General features: G+C 41.8%; 1 protein-coding gene and 1 long non-coding RNA gene across 11 annotated transcripts in view; one reads left to right on the top strand and one right to left on the bottom strand.

Moving 5' to 3' along the window:
- magi1b (membrane associated guanylate kinase, WW and PDZ domain containing 1b) overlaps positions 1 to 17,204 on the top strand; it is a 134,958-nt gene that overhangs the window by 67,297 nt on the left and 50,457 nt on the right. For all 10 annotated transcript variants that reach the window (XM_044170483.1, XM_044170460.1, XM_044170451.1 and 7 more), the window contains exon 3: positions 15,762 to 15,881. In XM_044170483.1, coding sequence (XP_044026418.1) covers positions 15,762 to 15,881 — 120 coding nt within the window. The remainder of the gene's footprint in view (positions 1 to 15,761; positions 15,882 to 17,204) is intronic.
- Positions 3,704 to 15,831, bottom strand: LOC122863811. Its single transcript, XR_006375093.1, has 2 exons — positions 15,739 to 15,831; positions 3,704 to 6,055 (listed from the first exon to the last, which is right to left on the bottom strand). It is a non-coding gene; the product is annotated as an uncharacterized LOC122863811 (long non-coding RNA).

Raw genomic sequence — 17,204 nt, 5'->3', positions numbered from 1 at the left:
TGTCCCTACTGCTGCGAAGCTAACAGTGAGAGAGGACAAGACGGTTTCCAGACAGTGATACTCACAACTCTCCGTAACCTGACTCACAAATCATGGCTGGAATGGCTGGAATAGTGTTGTGTGGCTCGGTCCGAGCCACTTTGTTTGTTTAGCATTTACAGAGCCAGGGCTGTGTACAAACAGTTTTTTTTATTTTTTTTTTCAGCGCGCACACAGAACGGATAGCTAGCGGACCGTGAGGAGATATTCGCTGAATTTGACACAAAGACGTGTATTGGATTAGAATCGTACTCCCCACGTTTAATGCTAAGCTTCACATTTACCGTATACTCATAAGAGTGGTATAGATCTTCTCATCTAACTCTCAGCAAGAAAGTGTATTTCCCAAAATGTTAAACTATTCCATTAAGTCTCATACATTATTTTGTGCATGTTGGATAGGTTTCCCTCCTGAATAGCAGTGGCTCCTGATTTTTGTCACCTATTTCTGCTGCCATTCCCCTATAAATGTTTCAAATCCTGTTCGTATACATAACCACTCAGGACGGACTAGAGGCACAACACAATACAGTATCAGTTGATTATATTTGGACTAGGGGATCCCAGCATGCTGCAGGTAGATCAGAAGGGGGTTGTGAAGGAAACAATAGGAGCTGAATTGATGCTGGTGGGGAGGTTTTTTGTATAGCTAACGCCATTATCAGGAGTCAAAGGAATGTTGTCAAACAGAGAGTGAGTGATGGGTGGAGTCCCCCAGATTCATAACCCCTACTGCCCCGCCCACACACACACACTCGTGCGTGATTTTATTGTATGCACACACTCGATCACTGACACTCTTGCACACAAATTCAGGATGGTAGGAATAGAGGTGGTTTGACAAAATTATGCCTTTGTCTCAATACAGGCAGTATAGGACATATTTCTAAATGTGGATGCTTATTTGTGCCTCTCTGTCTGTTTTGACAAATGGGATCTCATTATATTATTTATTACATAATATTAAAGTACTGAGTCTTCCTGAAATAAACAAAACGAACAATTATTAACTAGATAACAAGATGTGTTATTAATATTTGATCCCCCACTCCTTTCAATGAGGGTAGGCAAAATATTAGAAACACCTCTCAGTATAAAGCAATACAGTTGAACAGCACAAACTACAGCCTCCAAAATTATAAAGTTGAATCAACACCTCTCTAAAACAATTTCACTTCAAACATTATGACCTTCATTAATGTAGGATTTTATTGCAGGGATGTTGTATTAGACTTGATATGTTTTAGTTAGTTGCCAGTTTTTTAGATACACCTAAGTGTAAATTTAGAATGCAATCTATCATCTTTGAGTCTTCTTACCATTGTGAGCTTTCCTAGCCTGCTTAGAATTAGTATGGATTTGGGACACATTTAAGGCGTATCTGACAGAGAATGGCACATCACATGACCTTTGACCTTCCTTTTATATTTTCCACTGCCGATCCCAACCCCCTCCTCTGACCATGGAGCATAACAAATGAAACCTCCACATGCAGAGTTGCTTTTTTTCTTAAACTTGTGCATGTACAGAGGTGTGTCAGTTGATCAGTTTGACTCAGCATAATCATTTTTCTTCTTGTTAATCCATATTTTATCTTGAATCTTGTATGAATTCTAAGACCTTTTGTTCTCCTTCTTTTGGGATTCTTCCATACATGTCATTCCCACTGACATCTTGGTGGCTTTGTGTTACTATCCCTTGTATACCGTTTATCTACCGGGGTTGTAACACCTGTAATAACTGTTGAAATTGTGCAGAACTGTTGAACTTCTTTTGTGTCTGACATTTAAATTCATCCAGCTCTAGCCTTTTTCTAGTCCATGCCGTCCTGCCCAGCTCTTGTCACAGATCTTTTTTCTAAGTCTCAACTCTATTCCACACTTGCCTTTAGGATTCTTTCCCTGACTCCTGTACTCTTCACATGTTGGTCAAGGATGAGTTGTCTGGAACTTGTTGAACACCCAGAGCATGTGTATGGGTTTGTGTGTGTGTAAGGACATAAGTGTCCGGGGAAGAGCAAAAAGAAACAGAGGTGTGGGGAGAGAAAGAAAATGGATGGGATCTGTGAGAACGAGAAAGAATAGGGGTGAACAGCCAAGAGAAGGGGAGGGAGGGAGGAGAGAGAGAGAGAGAGAGAGAGAGAGAGAGAGAGAGAGAGAGAGAGGGGGAGTTGGGCGGGTGCATGTGGGTGCCTGCGAGACAGGAGACAGCGGGGCTCAGTCAGTGTGAGAGAGAGAGAGAGAGAGAGAGAGAGAAAGAGAGCGAGAGAGCCTAGTATTAGTGTGTGTGGGTATGAGACAGAGCGCATTATAAGCCAATGTGTGGATGCTGCTTAGCTTAGCTCCCATTAGCTTAGCATCACAAAGCCAAAGCTGGACAGAGGACAGACGCACGGGCGGAGGAAGGGGAGAGTGGAAAGGAGAAGGAGATGTGAATCTGCACTGGTTTTTCTTCCACTCATCCACACCTGATTGGATTTTTTTTCTCCCTCTGTCTCCTGTCGACGTGCTGTTGTTGGACTGTAGGGGAAGGAGAAGAAGCCCCTCACAGACTCCTTAACTGAGGTATTTTGGGTTTTTTTTTTGTTTCATTTTGAGAAGGGACTGAGGGCTCAGGGTTGCTGTGATTTATTGGTTGGGGAGAGGCAGGCGGTGAGGATGGCTGTGCATCAGGCGGAAGGCATCAGGAGCAGAGCGAGGGAGACGGAGGCACAACGCTGGCAGTAATGGAGGCTGATGTGTTGTGGTCAAACGGAAGCTGTGTGTGTCTGTCTGTGTCTGTCTGTCTCAGGTATGCGTGCGTCTGTCTGTGTTTGTCTGTGCCCCGTTTTGATGCCTGTGTGTGTGCAAAGTGTCACTTCCCGTGTGTGTGTATGTACAGTATGTGTGTTTGTGGTGGAAGCACTCCAGCTCTGCGATGGCTGTATTAAGGTTATGTGATCTGTTGACATGCTTGATCATGTTGGAAGCCATTACCTCTAGCAGCAAACTGCTGCCTGTCTGTTTGTCTGTCTGGAGCTTCCAGGATGCTAAGGTTAGCTTCTACCTCTCCCTCATCCTCCCTCTTTCTTTCTCTCCCTCCTCCCTCTTGATCCATCTCGTGTCTGGATGACCCCCCCATCTCTATCCCTCCATCCCCACTCCCTCCCCGCCCCTCTAAATGTACGTTTTAAAGCCTCTCTTTTCCATTTCCATGTTGCTGTAGGTAGTAGAAAGCCCATGGTGCTTTTTTCTGGGTGGAATAAAAAGACAAAGGCCGGCTGTGTGTGTGTGTGTGGGGGGCATTTTCAGGCATGATTCTGGCTGATTTAGCTTCACACTGCATTACTGGCCCTTCAGGTTTTTTGTTTCCACTACATCCCTCTGTATGGGAATCATTTAGAACTGAAAGCATTGCTTATGAAGGGAAAAAATTGAGCATGTCACAGGTCCAGAGAAAAGGCCTGTTTTGATCTCATTGTGGTGTAGTGTGTGTGTGCATGTCTCTTCATTGCAAGCCTCTTTCAGCTAGCCGGAGCAGGGAAAACACCCTCCCCCCGACTCAAAACACTCCATCCCAAATGAAAGGCATCCGTACCAATCATTGAAAAACCTTATCAAAAACTGCCCCCTTCAACATTTAATTCCCTGCCACCAATACATGGGGAGGACTCTTGATATTTGGGGGGGGGGGGGGGTGTAGAATCAGGTGGGGTAGTTGGTGTGTCCGTAAGGCTGGATGATTGACTGTAACCCCTCCTCCTCCTTGCAAAAACAGAATGCAAACCCAAAAAAAAAAAAAAAAAAAAAAACGTAGCCAGAATGTAGCTAGAAATTTGAGGACAGGAAAATGCTGGAATCTGCGGCCTGCGCTTTTGGTTGGATTAACCCTTTACTGGGACAGATGGCTGAGGCTCCATCCCCCTGCTGTGCTGACAAACCCCAGTCAGCTTGTCACCCCTCCTGCATTTTTGTGTGTGTGCATGTGTTTCACCCAAAAAAAAAAAAAAAAAAAAAAAAAAAAAAGCACTGGCAGGCAAGCTATGGCGAAGATGGTGGATGGATCTGTTTTGGTTTTGGAATATGACGGGAGTCTGCCAGCCCTCCCCTTGTGTTTGTGTGTGTGCACGTGCATACAGTCGTCTGTTTCTTGAAAATTATCCATGAAGACATGCCTCAGTATCTTCTTGGAAAACGTGGACTAGCTGGCTAGCTAGCTTGACATCCGAGCATGTTTATTGTGGAGATTTAGAGAAATGCTTCTGTAATAGCTTCTGCACAACAGTTGGGTCTATGAATGTTGCCAGACTTTCAAGGCAGGGCCATTATCCATGTTGTTTCTCTCTGATCATCCACCAGCTACGTACAATATTCTTTATATGGCCACTTATTTCAGCAAGGCAGATGCTACAGTAAACCCAACATAACTAGCCGAATATGGTAATTTTGAAAAACCATGTCTGCCAGATCACACTAGAAAAATTAGAAATGATTGTATGGTATTTACTCACATCATTGTGTGTTACCTCCATTAGTGTCCTGCTGTGATTTACTGAGAAAATATGGTACATTATGTTTTCGCACAGTTCCATGGTGTGCTGTCTGTGTACGAAATATAGTAGATGGCATACGTGCAATGAGTATGACTTGAAAGTGAAATACCTAGACGCTTTGAAAGACATACAGTGGGCTCATTCAATCCACTACTAGGCCTGCCTTTAATGTAACACAGTCATCACATTTCATTTCAGAGCAGCATGATTCAGGGCACAGGGTAATTTCGTTTTCACTTAAGACAGGCAAGACTGATGAAAAGCATTTGCTTGCTATATGTTGAGGCACCCATCTTTATTAGAGACAGAGCCATAGCTGTTAGCATGCATGTCACATTGGCCCACTGCTTCACCCCTTCGCTCCGCTTTCTCTCGTGAGACATGCACAGACTATGGACAGTAGAGAAAAGAGGGATTCACACATCGTTATACTAAAGCAGAATAAGCCATTGTAACCTGCTCCTAATTTCTTTAACTGGACAAACACATTTGTTTCAAATATAGTGGTACATTTAAGTTTAGGTCGATTGTTTAGTTAAAGGGGAACTCCACTGATTTTACACAACAAAGTATGTTTACAGGTCTTGGCGAGTGCTACTGCATATGTGAAAAAAGTTCTATAAAACATTTTGTGGCTTCAGAGGGAGCTGCACGAAGTCTGATAAACTTCCTCAAATGATGTCACTTGAGTCAGTGTCAGTTGGAGCTGAAGACTACAAGTTTGAAAATGGAAAAAAAAATTGGGGGTGTGGAGTTAGAAAGAAGAGATGTTACTAAACCTCTGTAGCCTTTTCCTCATCTCTGCTTTAGGCTAGTGGCTGGAGGCTACATTAGCCGCTACTAGCACAACACATCCGAATCTGTCCAAACTGTTGGTGGTCGAGTTGCATTGTAGGTAATGTAGGCTTCAGGTTTTGACAAGGAAGAAGAATGCTTGGAATAAAAAAGACAATATCTTTGGTTCTGCTGCATCGTTTTTGATCCTTTAAAAAAAAAAAAAAAAAACTGTCCATCATGAGTCCAGCAATGTTATTGGACAGCAATGGTAGATCGGTGGAGTACTCTTTTAAATGTAGATCAATATGGCATTTAAGGATTTATACGAGTGATCAGTGGTTGTTTCTTCATTAATATTCAGATATTCAGTAATATTCTTATTAGTCACCCCTTTCCCCACACAAAACATTTGACTCCTGTTTTACTGTATGTAAAATATTAGAGAATCTTCATTATCCTTCTCATCAGGATTTCGGTATGACTGGTCATTTAAATGAGTGCGGCAGCCAAGAGGAATGAAGCTGTATTTATTGGATATACTTTTGGATTACATGACATCATCAACATCAGAGCGGCAAAATGGAATTTGGGCTTTTGGCAAGACTCGGTCGGCGGCTTGAGAAAAACCACAGTTGTCCTCCAGTCAAGCCCAATAGCAGGAACAGTTTTGCCCGGCCACACAGGCAGTCGTCACATCTGCCAAATGTACTGGAGACAGAGAAAACACAAATGAGCAGATCAGAGGCTGGGTGGAGGAGTCTGTGGTATTAACTTCCTTAATATGCTTTGTACGAAAGATGAATAGTGACTTGAAGATTAAAAGAGAGAGTTGGTAGTGTTATAGATTTGAAGAACTGGAAGAAATGAGAGGACCAGTGAAAGAGGGAACAAACAAAACATGGACAGAAAGGGAAGAATGAAGTGGAGGAGTGATAGAAACAGAAAGGAGCGATGAAAGGGGAGGGCAGCAGAGGGAGTGATCCACTGGGTCATGCTCATGAAAATTTTAATCAAGCTTTGCAGATAACAGCTTCTTCTCTAAACAAGCATGTAGATTTAACTGTTTGTCAATGATTCATGTGTGTTATCCATTGTAGAAAACCAAAAATGTCCCCAAAACACTGTCAGAGTTTGTGAGTGCTGCCATTGTTTCCACGTCAGTCACAAACTACTTATAATGCACTCACAAATAACTCCTGTCCTGAATGACCTGAATGCCAGCACACAAGCCGAATAAGAATAGCTGGGCCTATTAATAGAACAATTATGATAATGAATCATTGCCAAACACATTTATAATGGCCCATTTTTCACTCATGGCACTGATCAGTTCACCATGGTGAATATGTTGAAACATATCATCTTTTCCCCCTTATTTTGTTTATTTTTAATCCTGCATTTTAAATTGCCTAAGAAATGAACTCACAATTCTCTGAATTATAGGTGTTTTCTACCTTGCTGTGCATGTAATTTCTCTGAACCCTCTGACTTTTGAAGACAAATTTTATCTAGGTCATACTGAAGTCTGTGTATATGTTGGTGTAGTGTGGGCATACTCTGAAGGCCTGCCTCAATGGGAAAGATGGATCGTGATGGAAAAGACTGTCTTGATTATTTGCGGTTTGAGATACTGTAAAGATTTCAGTCTAGAGTCAAATTATTTGTCTTTTGAGTCTCAATATGCTTGAAATGATCAGAATCTACACCCAAACTGCATAGTTATCTTTGTCTTCTTAGCTTATGCAGACATCTTTTTTTAATAGAGCTTTCCAGGACATGCTAAATGTCACAGTGTTTGGGTAAGTGTGTTTTCTTAAGAGCCTGACTAACTTGTTTGGTCAAGTCACTTGCCTTCCTTATGTGAAGTAATTCTAGGTTCAACTGGCTGGGCGACAGGACACAAAATGCCTAATTTTTAGTGGTTCATGATGAGTAATGAAGTCAGTGTAGTTTGCTGATGCTGTAAAAACTTGCTAATTACATACACAGAAATAGCTGTGTTGTGCGCAAAATTGCAAAATATGACCATACAGTGTGACATCCAGGGTATGTGTGCATTACCCCAATTGGTCTTGTTTTTCTAACTGATGATGTTGTTAAGTCATCAGCAGTAACACACCGACATGTGTGAGACAGTCAGTGTGATTTGGTTTTTCTAAATAAATCCAAGTTAGTTATAAACAGATTCCATAGCCATTTTATCCTCACGTTTCCTTTACTTCAGATCCTTGGTATGGTTGGTAATAACAATCACCTCACTAGCCATGTTGTCAGACGTTGTGTGTGTTATTTCAACTTCACATTTTAGTATGGATCCTCTTCTCACCTTAGACCCCCATCAGGGCCTCATCCAAGCTGCATAGGCAAATCAGCACATCTGTCTGTCTGCATTTTCTTTGCTCGTGGATGTTGAAAAAATTGAGTTTTGGGTGGAGCAATATTTCAGTGACACTCCCCTCAAAGTCTGAGGAGCCCTGGGGTCATAACAAGGTGCTCCTCCCAGTTTGCCCAGCAAACAGAAAGTCGCCCAATCTTTTTGTGTTTTTACTGTCACCTCAAAGAAAGAATTCACCAAGGAACACTAGTAATTCTGAGGAAAGGTATTTAAATGTGGATACTTTGCTGTAATTGTGCTGCTACAGCTTGCTGTTGTCAAACAAATTTTCACAGTTGGACCAGTTACATTCAAGGAACTTTGGACACATTCACCTGGAGCTCTATTTTATTTGGAAGGACTAGCATAAAGTCATGTTCACTCTTTTTCCTCTAAAGCTTTGTGGGTGTTTTGGAGTCCGCAAAAAGAGAAGGAGACCTGGTAATAATATGAAAGAAGTATTTCAGTCTGGTTCACTTGCATCTTTCAAACTCAAGAAAGTGGTGAGATTTAAGCAAGACGAAGACATACTTATGAAACTACACCACCACACTGGATCAGATGAAGATGTCAAGCAAGACAACTCCTCAGCTCGCAGCCATAAACCCAAAGTCATCCAAAGAGTCAAGCCCAACATTGTCCTTGTGGAGGGAATTAAATGTAGGTCACAGCTAAAATGCAAGGCCAGGCCTGGGGGATATGTGGGCCCAGGGTGCTCTATTGCTCTGAGGGAATGCAAGTGTAGGAAATAAACAGATTTTTCACACATGGTTATTTTTAGAAGCTGGGTTGTGGCTGTGTGCATGCCTATACAGCCTCCTTTTTACGTTTTTCATGTTTTGATGCCATTGTGTTAAAAAATGTTAGCTAATTTTAATACCTTGTGCTTTCCTCTGCCATGTCAATTGTTGCCAAGCTGTGCTATTTAGCGTGGTTGAAGTGTTCATAATTTACCCCTCAGTCTTTCATCGTGTTGTGGAAGATTTTTCAGTGATGCATAATTGAATAATGTAGTCATTTTGATCTTTCTTATAATGTCATTGTACTATCAAATCTAATCTTAGTGTCATCCCCTGCCTTTACAAATGTCAGCAACCTTAGTCTGAGTCTATCATGCCACAAGAAGGGCAGATACTCCCTTAAAATAGTCTGCCATCAATTAAATATAGATGAGGTGCTTGGATTTGTCTGCCAGTGGGCGTTAGTTATGCTTGAAGAGGGAAGCGGTGAAGATCTTCCATATATAAAGTACATTAAAGCAATCCATTTTGTTTAACAGTATTTATATCCTGAGGTCCATTTCAGAATTTACATATGAGTAGTTTGTTCAGTGTGAGACATCTAAACACTTTTATCTCAAATTTATTCCCATAAAGGTAGAGTAAGAGGCTCACTATTGTTCAGCACTAGCTAGAGAGGTGACCCATGAATACAATATACAGTGAGAGGACATGAATCTCTGTGCTTTAATGTAAGCCTTAGGTGGAGGCTTTCTAGGAGAGCTAATTAGAGATATTATTGATTTTTTTTTTTATAGATTTGTTATTATTAGTCATCTTGATAAGTAACTGACTAGAATAACTAGCTATTTGCTATTGATGTTTGCCTGTGGCATTCAATATGGCAACACGAGTAAAAAAAAAACTACAAACCATCCCGCTATTGTTATCATTGTTGTCCTTGAAACAAGATATGAACCTTAAAGTTGAGTCAATTCAATTGAGATGATGGGAAGATGACAGAAAGGAAACAATTTGATATTGATCCTCTGAGTGACAGTGTAGACAAACTGCGAAGGCCAAGGTCACAGCGAGGGTTGTGACCAGTTGCTGCCATGTATTGATTGTGGTTTGAGAGACATCATGGTGTAACTGGATGCTCTCTGTAGTTGATAAGCCCAATCCGGAGATACTCTGTGGAGGGGATGACATTTTGATTGGCAGTGAGTGCCAAGGTCACGGTGACACCAAAGTGGTCGCTATTAGCTTTTGAAATGGCAAAATACTGTCGCCAAGCCACTTGTGTTTCATAAAAATTGGAAACTTAACATTTGAATTAGGTAGGTTTGTAGCATTTTTACCTTTTCGACAAAAACGCTACATGTGTAAATCTTCGTGGCGTGTTTAAAAGTGCATTATTCAATTCATTTTGACCAGTAGGCGTCAGAATAACTCCAAAGCCAACTCGCAGAATCAAAGCCCTGAAATATAATCTTTTTACTAAGTGCTTATGACATAAGTGTTAGCAAACAGTTACTTATTTATACATCCTGAAGACAGAGCAACATGAGCATCTCATTGGAAACTTTTTTCTAGCTAACCTTTAAATGTAATTCTAATATTCACTCAACTTTTAGCTCTGGTTTAGTTGACCTACTCCAGGTTACTCCTGTTTTCTTGGAACATCTGAGTACAGTAAGTGGAGAGCCTTCAGGGGGCAACTAGTACTAGTAGCCACAGGAAGTTATTTGATTTAATGTTGACATTGATAATATCACTTGGACTTATGTTGAGGTAAATAGGCGCCACATTGGCAAAGAAATCTTTTCACAAGGACTAGAAACCAGGTCTTCAAATCTAACTGGGGGAAGTAAGCTATACAAAGCTTCACTCAGTTGCAGTTCAGTAAAATGGTAGTCAAGATTGAGATGTCAGTAAATGAGGAATCAATTTGCCTAAACTGCATTGACAACAAGCCCCTTTAGCTTTTTATGTGAAAAAAATTTTTTAGTTGCGCAATTTCTTCCACACTGTTTAAGAAGAATGTAGGCTAATGTTGAGGCTTGCACAAGAAAATGGTGTGGGGAAGGAGTTGCTGGAGCGCTGAACGTTGCTTGTCTGTTTTGTTAAGGTCCATGTACAGTGATGCCATTTCATGTGGTACTATTAGCTAAAAACAATGTCTTGCTTTCACTAGCAAAGCAACCACCACAAAGGACATTTATTTTTTACATTCTGTGCCATTTCTTTTGACTTCAAAAAATAACTTTAACAAACCGAAACAAAATAATCAGAACAGAAACACAGAAATGAAAATTTCTTTGTGTACGCCTCTGTTTAAACCTTCAACTTCTCTGTTTTGCTGATTGTTCTTTCTGTCTTTATTTAGTCAGGCAAAACCTTTAGTTTTTCATCCCCAGTGATACTGGCTGGAAGAGATCTGCATACAAAAAATATGATGCATCAATGCGGAACCAGAGAATGCAAACAGTCTACGTCTGCTATTAGATAAGAGCCCTTGTAGAGTGACAATGGCATTGCAGAAAAATATATGTATATCAAGTATAAGTTTACTGTCATCACATCTATATAAATCTGCATTTGACTAGGTGAAACTGGGTTTTTTTGTAGGCCAAAGTGCGCAGTTATTTAAAAAGAGGCAGGTTAAAATCAACAGATATGCACCTAGGTAAAATAACAAGGATAAAAACTGCAAAAATGCTCAAAACAAGAATTAAATAATTATAATAAATATACTCATGTATACTGTCATGCATACATGAAACATTGCATCATTCATTCTAAGCACCTAATGGTGCTTGATGTAAAGCTCTTAGGCCTTTCAGTGCTCTCCCTTACAGCACAGGGGATGGGAGTAGCAATGTGGAGGTACATTAGAGGGGACAGTGGAAGGACCGGTTTGACATTTTAGCTTGGAAAGTCATTGTTTGGGAGGTCAGTGAGTTCAGAAGCTTAACAGCATTGGGATAGACACTGTTTCTCTGCCTTGCTGTTCACGCTGGGGGGCTATGAAACCTCCTACCAGATGGTAGAGGAATGGATGAACTGTGGGAAGGATGAGAGGGGTCCTTGATAATGCAGGATGTTTTGTGTATGCAGCATCTCCTGAATGGAGAACAGAGAAGTCTGAATTATGTTTTCTGTTGTCCTCTTTACATGCTGTAGTGACTTGAGGTCTGAGGCGTTGCAGGCCCCATACCAGATGGGTCAGGTAAGATCCTCAGTAAGGATATACCGTTGTCCATTGATCAGTTGGACAGCTGCAGCAATAAGCAATTTGGAGGGACTGAAGACTGAATTTTATGTGGTCCATGACTAGTTGCTCCAAGCTGTTCATTATGACTACTGTGAGAGGCACAAGGCAGTAATTGTTGGGACTCTAATCCTCTTGGCTTCTTTAGCACAGGAATGATAGTAGCAGCTTTGACACATCCAGGAATGAACACCTGGGGAACCCCTCATATTAAAAATGTCCCTAAAGCGTATACTTGTAGCGTTGTTCTAATTTTGCCTTGCAAGCTTTGAGACAGAGAAGAAAATGATAGTTGCCATGACAACATTTATGATAACTGATGATTATAAGTTGGCCAATCTGGCCTGAAAGGAGTATTAACCAGTATGAGCCATGTCTTGATGTTTGATAAGCCCTGTAGCAACACACCCACAACAATACAGTGCCTCGCGTTGCTTTACCATAGTGCTGTGGTCAGTCTGAAAGTGCCCTTACTGTCACTGTGTCACTGGAGACTCATTCAAAGCTATTTCTCATTAGCCAAGTGTCTATTTTGGCTGCATTAATGCTTGAATATCTAAATTTCAGACCAAACAATTAGGAACATTTAAAGATGAGTAACTGTAGATACAGTGCAAAGGTGCAAGTCCAAGTTGCTCTCTTCACTGTGGGGGGTTTAGTCTGGTCACCATAGGTGGTTCACAGCTTAGACAGGACAGGTCTCCCACTGTGGCTGTTATGGTAATGAAACTGTGTGTCTGTGTGTTGCAGGGGAGATGGGTGCATAAAGCTCCATTAACTGATTACCCTCCACCCACAGCTCCCGTTTAGTCCCACACCATGCCATTTGGGGGCCATGCACATCCTCCCCATTGTGTGTGTGTGTGTGTGTGTGTGTGTGTGTGTGTGTGTGTGTGTGTGTGTGTGTACACATGTACATGGGTATGTTCTGGTTGGCAGGGGGTGGAACAGCTGCTGATTATGACAGGTGTTTCTTTCCCAATCCTTTTTGTACTGTTACAAGCCAAAGCATGTTTGGCATTCACATACACATGAGCCATATGACTCCTCTGTGACTGTTGGTATCTGAGTCAACCTTCTGCTGGACTGCCAGAGGGAAAAGGTGGCTCAGCATTGTTCCCCTCATCTGTCTGAAGTGACGGGAGGGTCGACAGAGAGAGTGACTGACAGAACCAAGGTAATATAGAGCTCCATATGTTCGAACATAAAACTACGAATACCTTACTGAACACGAAGCAGTTGGCCCTCATCTGTGGAAATTTAGCAGGCCTCGGATGCTTTTTTTGTCAGCAACACCCAGCTTCACATTCATGTAGTCAACCCTTAGTGTCACCCAGTATGAATACAGATTTTACATATAGCACAAGTGTTCAAGTCTCTCGCTCTTTCCCCAAGTCGATCATTTTCTGGTGTTTTTAAGGGTTCAACCCAACAGCATTCTGGTCTGTAGCCAGTGCTCTAAATTCTAGAGTGCGGCATCACCGCTGTTAAAAAACTTGAATGTTCAAATATGCCAAATTAGTATGCAACATGTACTTCATTTATGTTTTCTCATATGGACCAGACCTATGAGTCATACCTGTGTGGTACTTAATATTTCTGTCAAGGAATTGAAAAGGGAGTTGTGAAGCCAGGGTAGACCGTAGAGGACTGCGTCATCACTGGAGGACAAACTTCCCCACATAGCTTCCCCAGATCCCTCTCTCCATCCTATCCTTCTTGGGTTGTCCCTAGCAACAGCAGAGACCCAGTGGAATAATGCATGAAGACACAGAAATTACTTTCATTTTCCTTTTTTTTTTCTTTTTCTTTTTTGAGGAACATACAGTCCTGGATCATTTATTGTTATGTGTTATACAGTTACAGGCTACGGCACATTTACAGTTTTTTTTTGTGCATTCGTGCATGTATTTTGATGCAGCAGTAGTGGCTCCGAGCTCCCTGCGCTACAGTACGACTGCCAATATCTCAACACTTGTTTCCTTGATCATCTTCTTGAAATGCTAATGATGAGTTGTTTTTTTTTTACAACGCCCACCCATCTCAGCTGGTGAAGATGTTGAAGCCGTTAAACCATGAGCCAGCCAGCGCTAGACGAACACCCTCACAGCAAATCTCCAAGGCTTCATTGTATGTGCCAGTCGCTGGATTATGCTAACTTTTGGCTTTGGTAGTCTCACTCCTCTTTCTTCCTCTGCATTTTAGAGGACAGCATCCGGAATAGTTGTTGTTCGGCTCATCCAATCCCAACTCTATAAGCAGGAGTCTCTATGCGAGACTCTCAGTCCCAACCTGTATTTCCTTCTCACTCTATTTCACAGCTTGGTCAATGGAGCTTTTGTCGGGGGTGGGGGGGTGGGGGTATTGAATTAATCAGGCCTATAGCGATGACAGTGTCTTACCCCTGGGTCTAAGCCAAGGCTCTGCTTTTCTATCCCTTTTGAAACACTGGTCACAATTCCACTTCCTATTTGGTTTTCTAAGAGCAGCAGTATCTAAATGGAGTCGAATCAATGGCCACTTTTGTGTGGGAAGTGAACTGACAGTCGGCTGAACGCTCGGGCTCAGCTGAGGACTCTCCAGGGTCGACATTCTGTAAAAGACTTGGTGCCTGGGAATGAGCAAACTGACTGTTTGTTTGATAGACTTCAGAGGGGATTTGTTTGACTTTAAATCAATTTCCTCTTGCTGCACGAATGTCTGGTCACAAGTAGTGGAGTTCGGAAGTTTGGGGGCACTTCAGTATGAATGCTAGTGATGATCAGGAAGATTTACCCTCTGTGTGTGCCCCCATACAGTAGCCTATATAACAGAGATAACATAAAATAATAGACTGTGATTGTGACTTGAGCTGGGTCATCAAACTGATGCATGTCAAAAATACTGTGTTAGAGATTCAGTGTCTTCAGACATTGCAAGATGCAGGCCTTTCTACATGTAATGCATGCTTGCTTGAGTTAGAAGCCGCACCTTTGTGATTTATCACCAGTGTCACTGAACATGGCTGCAGTGGGAGCCTCGCTCCGTATCCCCACACATCTATTTTGACCAGCTTATTGCTTACCAACCCACTGGAGACAAAGTGATTGGGAGATAAGACGGATAGATCAAGAGAGGGAAGGCAAAAGAAGGTAGCAAAGAAGGGAAAGCCCTCTGTTGTCGGCAAACAAATGTCTGTCAGAACAAGCAAGATGAGAAAGACTATTTGCCATGCGCATTTGCTTAAATGCTTACATTTATACAGTTTTTTAAGCCACTGACAGAATAATTTTCTTTTTGTGGTAGGATACAATAAATGCAGAAGAGAGTGACACACCTAGCAAGAGAGCTTAGCGACAGACAATAGTGTGGAAATGTGCACTAGTGAGGCAAAGATTGAATAATTAAAGAGAGCAAAGAAAGCAGAATGTTTAAAAGAAAAAGAGTGTGACTTTCATTGTCAGTTAAATGCAGTGTTGTCATCTCACTATTGTCTCTGCTGTAAAGCTGTTTACCATTGACACCACACCGGCCAACTGTCAGCAGTCATTAAAGACAAGTGCTAGAATCTCACAGGCTATATGCCAAACCACACACACACACAGCATTCACACAAACACATACTCCCATTTCCCCCCTACATATGGCAGATTCCCACTAAGGTGCTACTACGATACCTCACACTCTACCCCAGTGTGAAAGAAGATCATAGCAAACAATGGATCATCTCCCTTTTGGAGAGTGCTTTTTATCTACCAGTATTACAATCTCTCATGTCATATAGCATTGTAACTCCCAGACACTGTACATCCCCCGTCTTATTTACCTGAAACTCTGGAAATTTGGAAAGTGTAAGATAAATAAATCACTACTAAAACAGTTCTCAGATAGTGTGTCTTAAAAAAGCCCAACTTATCTGAGTTAGTACAAGGAATGGAGTGATTCTAAGATGATAGCAATACTTCCAGTGAATTATTACACGCCAGCTGCCACTGAAATCATCAGCTGTCTTCCTTGTTACTCATTCTAGTTTGCTAACTCCTACCCTGTCTCTGATTGGTTGTCCAGGTACTACCCGCGCCCCACGTGAAGGAGAAGTTCCTGGCGTGGACTACAACTTCCTCTCAGTGGAGGACTTCCTGGAGTTGGAGAAAAGTGGGACCCTGTTGGAGATTGGAACATATGAAGGTAAAATCAGACATTTGGTTGGGTGTATTGTAACTTGTGCTGATAAAAACTTGTTGGGGGTTTGCTAACTAGAGGGGGGCAGACCCCTACATATCCCTCATACCTGGAGAGGAGTAGGAATCCTTGGAGGTGAACCAGTTGTATGCATCTGCCTAGTCTTTCTTCTCTTGCCAGGGTATGAGCTCCCATAAAGAGATGTTCAATTAGTGGATAAATAAAAAGAAACCTTTAACGTGCAGTGATAAAAGAAAATGCACCTTAAATCACTTGAAGTACTGTACTTAACCATGTATTACAATACCCATGTTGTAGTTTTGTTGTGCATTTTATTATTTTCATGACTAACTGACATAACATAGAGGATGTGACATGTTGACATATTGCCAGTGTAGCTTTAAGGGAGTTTGGAACTATAAAGTTCCATATAAGTTTCAGATATCTAGAACATCAATTAAACATCAGTGGCTTTTTAAACAAGGCTTGCTGGCACCGAGATACAGTGGGACACTGTTACACACTTCCATTCAAAAGAACGCATAATCCTTCAATAACACAAATGTACTTGACGCTTTTAGTGGCTGTACATAGGAGTTCTCAAACATGACTTTCACTCTTGCTCTCTGTGTGTTAATAAGTGAGCATGCTTAAATCATCGAATGGCACTGAACCTGACTTTGGACAGGTGTGCCAGCGTGAATGGCAGAAAATAACCATGTACCTCCAGCCAGTGCTTAAACTCGCCCACTCATGGTATATTGTCAGCAAGCAGGCATGTTGTGTCCCTGTCCAGGCCAATCAGTCCACTTCTGGACAGGTGCACCTGCTGGCACGGTGGGAGGGAACCATGTCTCCTCTCAGCCTCCAGCCGGCGCTCAAAACATGCCCGCCCCCGCCGCAGTTTTGGTGTCAGTCCCTTTGAGTCAAAGAGCACATGCTTCATTCTAGATTCTATTTGCATTGGAATTCAACAATCACACTGAAAGAAATCCATTGCAAAACGGCAGATTCACTAATGTCTCAACAGATAGTTTCCTAGATACATACATAGTGCAATGCAGCAGGAAGATTTTTTAGAAGATTTTTCTCAAATGGAGTTTGAGAGTTCTCTTGCTTTTTGGTATGCACCGCTATTGCTATCACTCTGTTCATCATAAATGTAGGTCAGATAGCCATCAGTAACATGTTTACCTCCTATCTCTGGGGATTGTTGAAAGTATCTCTCAGACATGTTGGAAAACACTAGCTGAAGTAGAGGCAGATGAGAAACGCTGAAAAACAGCTCCAAAAAGTTTGTTTGAAAGATGAAAAGGTTGCTGTCAAAAT

The sequence above is a fragment of the Siniperca chuatsi genome, linkage group LG2, assembly GCF_020085105.1.
Source record: "Siniperca chuatsi isolate FFG_IHB_CAS linkage group LG2, ASM2008510v1, whole genome shotgun sequence".
Classification (NCBI taxonomy): Eukaryota; Metazoa; Chordata; class Actinopteri; order Centrarchiformes; family Sinipercidae; genus Siniperca; species Siniperca chuatsi.
Note: the sequence above shows the minus strand (reverse complement) of the source record. Positions and strands in the feature narration are given on the sequence as shown.